Source organism: Megalobrama amblycephala, linkage group LG19 (genome assembly GCF_018812025.1).
Source record: "Megalobrama amblycephala isolate DHTTF-2021 linkage group LG19, ASM1881202v1, whole genome shotgun sequence".
Taxonomy (NCBI): Eukaryota; Metazoa; Chordata; class Actinopteri; order Cypriniformes; family Xenocyprididae; genus Megalobrama; species Megalobrama amblycephala.
In genome coordinates, this window is record NC_063062.1 from 32,711,695 (window position 1) to 32,720,885 (window position 9,191).

The following is a 9,191-nucleotide window of genomic DNA, read 5'->3' on the forward strand; positions in this document are numbered from 1 at the left end:
TATCACTGCCAGCATCTCGAGGCAGTTGATATGAAGATGGCTCTCCTCGTGTGACCACGAGCCGAAGGCCGGTCTGCCCTCGCAAAGAGCGCCCCAACCCGAGTTGGATGCGTCCGTCGAGAGCACCGTCCTTCGCGACGCCGCCTGAAGGGGTACGCCACGCTTGAACCACTCGGGGTTCAACCAGGGCTTCAGGGCTGATAGACAGGCCTGATTGACCTTGAGACAGAAGCGGCCATGCCGCCAGGCGTGGGGGGGGACCCGAAACTTCAGCCAGTACTGCAGAGGCCGCATCCGAAGAAGGCCGAGCTGTAGAACTGGGGAGGCGGAAGCCATCAGCCCTAATAGCCTCTGGAAGGACTTCAGAGGAAGGTAGGCTTTGTTTGTGACGGAAGCCGCGAGCTGCTGAATGGCCAGAGCGCGCTCTAGCGAGACTACTGCCGTCATGCGGACAGAGTCGAAAACCGCTCCCAGGAACGAAATGCGTTGGCTGGGAAGCAGCGAGCTCTTGGATAGGTTGACCCTGAGTCCCAGGCATTCTAGATGGCTGAGGAGCACAGATCTGTGAAGTTCTAGCTCTGCTCGCAAGTGGGCCAGAATGAGCCAATCGTCGAGATAATTCAGAACACGGATTCCCATCTGTCTGAGTGGGGAAAGAGCCGCATTCATGCACTTGGTAAAAGTGCGAGGAGCCAGGGACAGCCCGAAGGGTAGGACCGTGTATTGGTAAGCCACACCCTCGAAGGCGAATCTCAAGAACCGCCTGTGGTGGGGGGCTATCTGGATGTGAAAGTAGGCATCTTTCAGGTCCAGTGAGCAGAACCAGTCCTCGTGACAAATCTGTGCAAGGATCTGCTTCAGCGTCAGCATCTTGAACTTCCGTCTCATGAGGGAGCGGTTCAGGATCCTGAGATCTAAGATGGGTCTGAGACCGCCATCTTTCTTGGGGACCAGAAAGTAACGGCTGTAAAAGCCCGACTCGCTCTCTGGAGGAGAGACTATTTCTATAGCCCCTTTCCTGAGCAGCGCCAAGACTTCGGTTCGGAGAACGTGAGCGTTGTCCGAAATCACCGAAGTTTGAAGCACCCCGCCGAAGCGTGGGGGTCTTCGGGCGAACTGGAGCGAGTAGCCCTGACTTATGATCCCTAGAACCCACTTTGACAGCCCGGGGATGGCCCCGCCAAGCCTGCTTCATCCAGGGGCGGCAGGTGCTCGTAGCCCTTTTCTTCAGCGCCGTCCACAGTCGTGAGGGCTGAACGGTGCGTGGTGTGCAGGCGGGCAGAGTAAGGAGCGCGCCATGACTTGGTCAGCTCCTCGTGTACCTCGGGGAAGAACGGGGCAGCACGTTGACGAGGGGCCTGGCGTCTTCCCGGCAGGAACCACTCATCCAGGCGGCTCCGTGACGGCTCTTCCGGCGGAGCCCAATCCAGGTCTAGCTCCTCCACAGCTTTTGAGAGGACGCGGAGAAGTTCGGCGTCCATGCCCGAGCCGTGTTCAATGGGCTCCAGCGGAGGCGGGGGGACGGGGTCGTCCGACTCGCCAGCCCAGCCTTCTGCTTCGGAAGCCGCGAGAGACATGGATTCATCTAGCGGCTCTTCATCCGATCCACCGAATGAGACGAGGTCACTTGCATGTGCTGAGGGACGCTGCTCAGGGTGGGAAAATCTGACGGGCGACTGCTCTCTGGTGGGAGAGGGCGAGGCACGCGGGGGCTGGGCCGACGTGAGCTCGCTCAACTCCGGGCGCTGGGTCGCTCTACCCCGCTGTCTCTTCCTCGCAGGCTCGCGGCGGGAAGGGGACGGGAGGGCGCGAGCGGCGGGACTGCTTCCGGCAAAGAAAGCAACCCGCGAGCGCAGAGAGGCTAGACTCATGCACTCGCAGTGCGGGCATGAAGCGTCGGTGAGCGCGGCTTCCGCATGGGGCTTACCCAGGCATCCAACGCACTCATCGTGTCCATCGTTGTCCTGCAGAGGGGCTCTGCAGGTGTCACAGAAGTGACGCGGCATTTGAAGCAACGCCGGCGCCGTGAAAACGGCGATTGGGGGGCTCTTTTAGAGCGGTGAGGGCAGCGGAAGCTCTTTTAGAGCGGACGAATCCGCTAGGAATGCTCTTAGAGCAGTATAGAACCGCGAGGAAAACGCTCTCAGAGGGGGCGCCGGATGGCGGCAGGAGACGGCTGAGGCGGTGGCCGGAACAGGAAGCAGGCGGCGGGCGTCTTGAAGACGGCGCTCGGGGCAGTAGTCCACGAGGGCGCCGGCGCTGTCGTAGTCCGGCGGCTCAGCTGGGTCCGCTGCGGGGCCTCTTCAACGGCGGCGAGAGCTGCTTCTTCCAGGCGGCGAGCTGAAAGGGAACGTGCACACAGTTTATTTATTTTTCTCTTACCGGAACCTGTTTTGGGCTTGTTTTCACAGGCCTGGTTGCTTATTTTTCTCGCGAGATCTGGCAACACTGAGATAAACGCATTGCTGATCACGAGAGAGTGAGCAAAGATCAATCTGAGGCAAATATCAAAATAATCCTTTTTAATATTCAAATAATATAATATGTTGTAGACCTGTTACCTAACTATATTGGGTTGTTTTTAGAATGTTATTGTTGATATTGCCGCTGATGACTACTAATTGCGAGCCCCTGTAAAATCCGATGCGGGATGTAAAATTATATTAACCCCCCCCCCAGATTTGGTGAGTGTCTAATATTGTTCAATTTACTGAAAAGACCGAATGTTATATATGTTTATTGATGTCCTGAAGTGTTTTATGTGTGTAATAGTTTCTGAAGGAGTGTGAGATGTAATATAATATTCCATTTAATCACATTAATGATATATTGCACATGATAACATATTCTTGTATGTTTTATATATGTTGAATATGAAAGAAAAGGGTTTTTGAAAACTATTTTCATATAGATTGATGAATGTGTAGTGTATATTGTGCTTTTTCCAAAGGAAATATTTTGTAAATGCTTTTGAAACTTAAGATGCTGTTTGTATAAACAGGTCAGGTTTTTTTTTTTTGTGATTTGATTGAACACCGAGATGGCGAGCCTCCCAACCAACCTACGAGAGATGCAGACAGAGAAGTCCCGTGCATACCCCTGGATTGGTGCTTTCTGCTGATCAGGTGGAATCTATTTCATTGCGTTCATTCCGATCTGTAGGATCTGTTTTTTTCTTCCCTTCATCGACTATTGAATGTTGAAATACAGCCTTCATCTACATCTACACTTAGAGACTTTTTGCACACACCAACATTTTTTTTCACTTTGGCTGACAAAGGAACATTCATTTATACACAGACTGAGAAGTCATTGACTGTTATATTGTTTGAAGAGTTGAACTGTTTTCGAATTGTTCGAATTGTACTACTGTGATGTAATTTTCTTTCCTCATTTGTTTCAATTTGGGTTAATCTTTTCTATGAGTAAAATATAGAACTGTTGAACAAAAAACAAACAAACAAAAAAAAACAAATAATCCAAAGATAAGAAAAACTCTTATTAAACTAAAAGTTAGTGAAACTGAATATCTATAAACCAAATTACAAACTAAACAATTGAAACATAAACAATAACTATATAATAACTAGAAGCAAATAGTAAACAGAGCTCAAAGATATAAAAAAAGAAAAACAACAACAGGGCATTGAAAATTATTTTATTTAATTGTTATTGTGACTGTGTTACAATAGTTTTATTATTTTTTTGCTCAAACAAAATACATAGTCATTTCCAGTTATTATCTTTGTCCTTGTGTGTCCTGATTACTTACCCTCCTGTAACGAACCTAATCTCTGGTCCAACATCAGGTGCTTAGAGCGACCTGTCCCTGTTACAGTAACTTCATGTTACACTTATCAGTGGCACACTTTGAGCGTGAAAATGCCCTTTGCGGTCGCATCATTTCTTTCATCCCATTTCTCCCCATGTGAACCGTGAGCTCCAGTCCATTACAATTTAAAGCGGTTAAGGCCCGGATATACTTCATTTCCCACGAGCCATTCAAATAAACTCCTTTGCCCATGAGCGTGGAAAGATGCTTTCGGCGCCCGTGGTCATAACAATTGGTCATAAATTTATCACACATATTAATTTGAACTTTAAGTTTGTGTTTTCTCTTTAATAATGGATTCACTGCTAAACTGATCTGATCTGAACTGAGAGAGTGAAGAGTGTGTCATTGTTCTCTACAGGTTGATGTATTGTGGAGTCACAGATGAAGGTTGTGCTGCTCTGGCTTCAGCTCTGAGATCAAACCCCTCACACCTGAGAGAACTGAGTCTGTCTGTGAATAAAATAGGAAATTCAGGACGTAAACTGCTCACTGATCTAAAGAATTCTCCACATTATAAACTAGAGACACTGCAGTAAGTAAAAATATCAAATAAATATTCATGTTTTCATATAGCTGAACATTTATATATGTATATGCATATTTGGTCTCACTTTATATTACACAACTATGTACTAACATTTAAAGGTGCTCTAAGCGATCCTGGGTGGAAGTAACTTCCTGTTGACGTTCGAAACAAAACAGAGGCTAGCTAGACCCTCCCTCCTCCTCCTCCTCCTCCCCTCCGTGCTTCCTGAAACAGTCATGAACACGCATTTAAAATCATTCTTGTCAGCTAGAGGATAGTGAGGAGATGTTAGCTGTATGTGACAAAAAATGTTTTGGCCTAAAAACGCGTGACATCGCTTAGAGCACATTTAAATGAATCATTTAGTACAATGCAATGTTTTTACCTGTATTTAATCACATCAAAAATAATTTCTGTAATTACATTTATAATTACACTGTTGACTGTTCCCTTACACCTTAACCATACATAGTAGTTAAGGACAGCTAATATAAAGTGGGTGTTATTAATGTATCATTCGTTTTCAGCTCTTACAGTTTCATTTAGCACAGGGCTGGGCAAACTCGGTCCTGGAGGGCCACTGTCCTGCAGAGTTTAGCTGCAACCATGATAAAACTCACCTGTGTGTAATCCTGAAGACCTTGATTAGCTGGTTCAGGTGTGTTTGATTAGGGTTGGAGCAAAACTCTGCAGGGACGGTGGCCCTCCAGGACCGAGTTTGCCCAGCCCTGATTTAGCATATTTGACAGAGATTTGGCTTGTTTATAATTGATCTGTATTAAAATAGTTAAGGCATGTTTCAGATTTATTATTTTAAATGAATTTCTGATTGTATAGAAATTACTTTTATTTTTGGATTTACAGGTTTTGAGGAAATTCCCATTTCCATTAAAATATCCGTCTCCACACACTCTCCTCACGGACACTCTCTTCTTTCTCCACTGTAACTTGAGAAATTCACCACAGTGTTTATAAACTCCTCTGATCTGAATCACGCAGCAGAAACCACAGGGTCCTGAAGCAGAGAGCTCAGAGAGCTGACAGAGAGACACCGTTTGTGTTTCTTGTTATACAAACTGAATACAGACTGATAGATTAATAATGATAGCTTTTTAAAAACATAAACATTAATGACTGTACAGTATGTGAGTTATACACTAACACTGTTAACTTGTATATATGTATATATTAAATACTGTATAACTGTAAAATAAATAACTCCTTACTGTACTGAACTTGTAAACAGCATGTTGCTGTAAATCTGCAAAGCATCATGGTTACATTTTAATGGTGGGTAAATTCTACAGTAAATATATTTTTTACTGTGAATCACAATAAAGAAATTTTGAGCAGGACTTTTTTCAGCAGCAGAAACTGAGGAGATTCCACAATTTCTTTAGGATTTGACTTCAACAAGGTAACTTTGCTCATATTTTGCAATGTTAGGTTAATTTACCAAGGTTTCCTCATGTAAATTTACCTGTGTTTGGAGTGCGCCAGGAGAGAGATGCAGAGAGCAGCACTAGTAAGCCATATCATTACAAACATAACTATTTGCTCATATAAATTGCATAGATTTTATTTTTTTTAATCTATCAATATTTGATAATGTCATCAGTTTGGTGGAGTAACATTGCTGGATAAAAGTAAACTGGAACTGTATCCATGCACATGCATGTGTGTTAGCAAAGCACACTAGCTGTTTCTTGTTGTTTCTCTAGCTATGGCATGACGAATCAAATACTGAAGCAGGGTGAAGTAAAACGCAGCAACATGCAGGTAAGTATTTTAAACAGCACAACATTTTTCAAAGGATCATGTTTTTCTGAGCTTCTTTGCCAGGCAAAATACAGCAGCTACATAGAATAGATGCTAGCCTTTTTAAGTGAATTCCTGCCTTGTGGAAGCATAATATGCCATTGTATTGTCATTGTGTTTGCTTTTAACTGTCACAGGACCCTTCATTTACTGTTTAACCCCTTTCTTTCAGGCTGCATCAAAGAAACCACGGCAGTCATTTCAGGTACGTACTAACTATGCATACAATATGTTTAGTTTTGCTTTATAGAGAAGAGAAGAGAAATGAGCATTATTATATATGGTTGTGGCGAGCAGGGCGGGCGAGAGCCGTGAGGGAACGGCGCGAGGCTGGTGATGAGGTTCACCTGCGAGGCGCACCGGCCTTGAGTCTCTCACGGAGGAGCTCCGGAAGCATAAAAGGAGGAGCGACGACAGTGAAGGACGAGAGAGGACCAGGCCTGGATATTATTTGATGTTTGGTTATGTTCGTGTGGCCGGCAGACGTCCGTGAGGGTCTGCCGGCCTTACTTTTGTTTATTCTTTGTTTATTTTGGTATTAAAGTTTTGTTGAACATTCGCCGGTTCCCGCCTCCTTCTTCCCATACTTACGAACTGTGTTACAATGGTGAATGGTTCAATGAGTTTTGTTCGGGAACTTGATTGATACAAAATCGATATGATGAACTATGTACATCGTTGTGTTGTGGCCAATCGATGTTTTGTCATGACAGCAAGATCATATGTTCTCAAGGCCACAAGTTTAGTGTAAAAAATCTACATGACCATATAGTAACATGCTTTTCATTTGTTTCTATAGTAACTGTCATTAGTTAATTTGGTTTCAGCTGTGTTTGATTAATTAGTTTCATTTGTATTACCTACTTAAGTTGTGCCTTGTCTCCATCCTCTGTTTGGTGTTACAATTATGTTAAGGTGTGTCACTCTGCCTGTGTAGTGGATTGTTTTGCTCTTTGTGGATTTATTAAACTTGGAATTGGATTTATATTCAATGCTGCAACAGTCTTCTTCTGTCCGCCGGCACACACACCCATTGTGTGACAATAATATAGTATAATTATTACAATACGTGGTTAGGAAAGTCACAAAGACGAGGAGACATTCAAGGACAGACTTTAATGACGAATGCTTAGAAAACAGGAATAAAAAGAAATGCTATCTGTCACAAGAACTTGATGAAGACTAAGGGAAAACTGAGGGCTTATAAGCATGACCAAACAAAGGGACCTAATGAGATAAATAATTACAGTTTTTGCCCGTTGCTTGAACACATTTTGCAAAACTTCGCTCATTGTGCCAAAACTCTACACACAAGTAAACATGACACAACATTGGGAAATATACCATTCACATCTCTGTCAAATTGAAACTCTGCTATCAAAACCTAAACTCTGCTATCAAAACCTAACATTCCTTTGTCAAAATGTAACTCTGATGACAAAATGACACACACTTGCATCATATGCATACACTTTCAGATCAGGGGGAACACACTAGTCTACTTTATATAAAATACTGCAGTCTTTCATTTTCTCTGTTTTTATTCAGTTCATCAGTTAGCATTCTGTGAAGCTCAATGCAACACTTACAGTTTTTGTTCTGTTTTTTTTTCCAACAAAGGTTTTCACAACAACCAAAAATGAAAGAACTGAAAGGTTACAGATGACATCAACTCAATACTGCACATCACAGTACTATACAGTACAGTAAAGTAAATGCAGTAACGCAAAAATAATTCAAAAATAAAACAAAATACACTACTGTAAATACAGAAAAACAGGCCAATTGTGCGTGGGTGGGATTATAGATCCTGCCGTCTGTTTGGGTCTGGCCACATGATCCACCACCATTGCTCTAATATCATCTGAAATATTGTTCCGTGCATAGCCTATTTGACCATGTCCTACTCTTCTCTCTCTTTGTCTTACTCTGCCTCCACCTCTTGCTCTCCATGCTTGCAAAATTCTCAAAATGGCTTAACTGAGGCCTTTTTGTAGCTGGCTGATTGGTGTTCAGTTTTGTAAGTAAGTGTTTTGAGGTGTGTATTTGAGTGGTTGCAATTACCCGATGTGTTTTGTATTTTGGATACATGTGTTTTCCAAATGGCACCCTGAGATTTCATTTTTGAACGAAGTGTCTTATGTATGAAATAGAGTGTAGTATGCACGACCAAGTGTGTTGCATAAAGGAGTAAGTGTGTTGCAGAATTGCAACTAGAGTGCAAAGCAGCGCTTTTGTTTAAGGTATGGGTACATGTGTTTGAGGTATGGTAACAAAAGCTTCAAGTTGTGTTACTTTAGTCTAAGCATGGGTCTATAGTGTTCAAGCAACGGGCAAAAACTGTAATGAGACAACAGGTGAACAGAATGATTAATCAAACAGACTGAGAAACTAGGTCCAACAGGGAAGAACCAAAAACAATGAAGATAGTGTACATGTTAATATAATATAATATAGCCATTATGCCATAATTGAAAATATAAAGTTTGTTTAAATTTATAGTAAATTTATTAATATTCTCTCTTTATGACTATCCCATGTTGCTACAGTCATCCAGGTTTGTTTACACATTAAGATGATGTTTCCTCAACACAGGACATGGCCATGACATTTTTTGGGATCGTCAGTTCAGCTCCCTAACTCCTGAGCTCGTGAATCAGTATATGGTGCACATGAATCCGGCCCGGGCACTTGTAAGAACAGTAAAAGACACTGGCTCACACATTGGGACACAGATGACTCTATTTCTGGTGACAACACATTGTCATCATTTTATAACTCCACTACTGGTATTCATGAACAGCAGCAGAACTAATATCTTTCTGACATTATATTTAATGTTTCTAAAAAAAAACTTTGTGATACTTTGCTTGTTACATATATGTGCATCAATTCAGGGATAAAAATGTTAGTTACTGACGTAGGGAGCTGATTGACGCCCACTCATTATTATGTCCACACTAGTTAATATGGTCAACATAGTAATATTAATGTTGATTGGATTGTTTAATT

At 43.0% G+C, this 9,191-nt stretch overlaps 2 protein-coding genes across 2 annotated transcripts in view; both read left to right on the plus strand.

The window, feature by feature from the left end:
- LOC125254247 (NACHT, LRR and PYD domains-containing protein 3-like) overlaps window positions 1-6,027 on the plus strand; it is a 49,003-nt gene extending 42,976 nt beyond the window's left edge. Inside the window, 2 exon segments of the mRNA XM_048168784.1 lie at window positions 4,194-4,367; window positions 5,226-6,027. Of these exon segments, the coding sequence (XP_048024741.1) occupies window positions 4,194-4,367; window positions 5,226-5,232 (181 nt within the window). The 3' untranslated portion in view covers window positions 5,233-6,027.
- LOC125254270 lies at window positions 1,189-4,208 on the plus strand. The gene is made up of 2 exons (XM_048168822.1): window positions 1,189-1,983; window positions 2,120-4,208. The coding sequence occupies exons 1-2, from the start codon at window positions 1,480-1,482 to the stop codon at window positions 2,342-2,344; spliced, it is 729 nt and encodes a 242-aa protein (XP_048024779.1). The 5' UTR covers window positions 1,189-1,479; the 3' UTR covers window positions 2,345-4,208.
- Window positions 6,028-9,191: the final 3,164 nt, after the last annotated feature.

Excerpts from the sequence above, each read along its gene's own strand:
- LOC125254270 (XM_048168822.1), top strand. The coding sequence starts at position 1,480 with ATGCCCGAGCCGTGTTCAATGGGCTCCAGCGGAGGCGGGGGGACGGGG. Across the intron at positions 1,984-2,119 it reads CCTGCAGAGGGGCTCTGCAG|TATAGAACCGCGAGGAAAAC; the intron begins GTGTCACAGAAG and ends CTCTTAGAGCAG.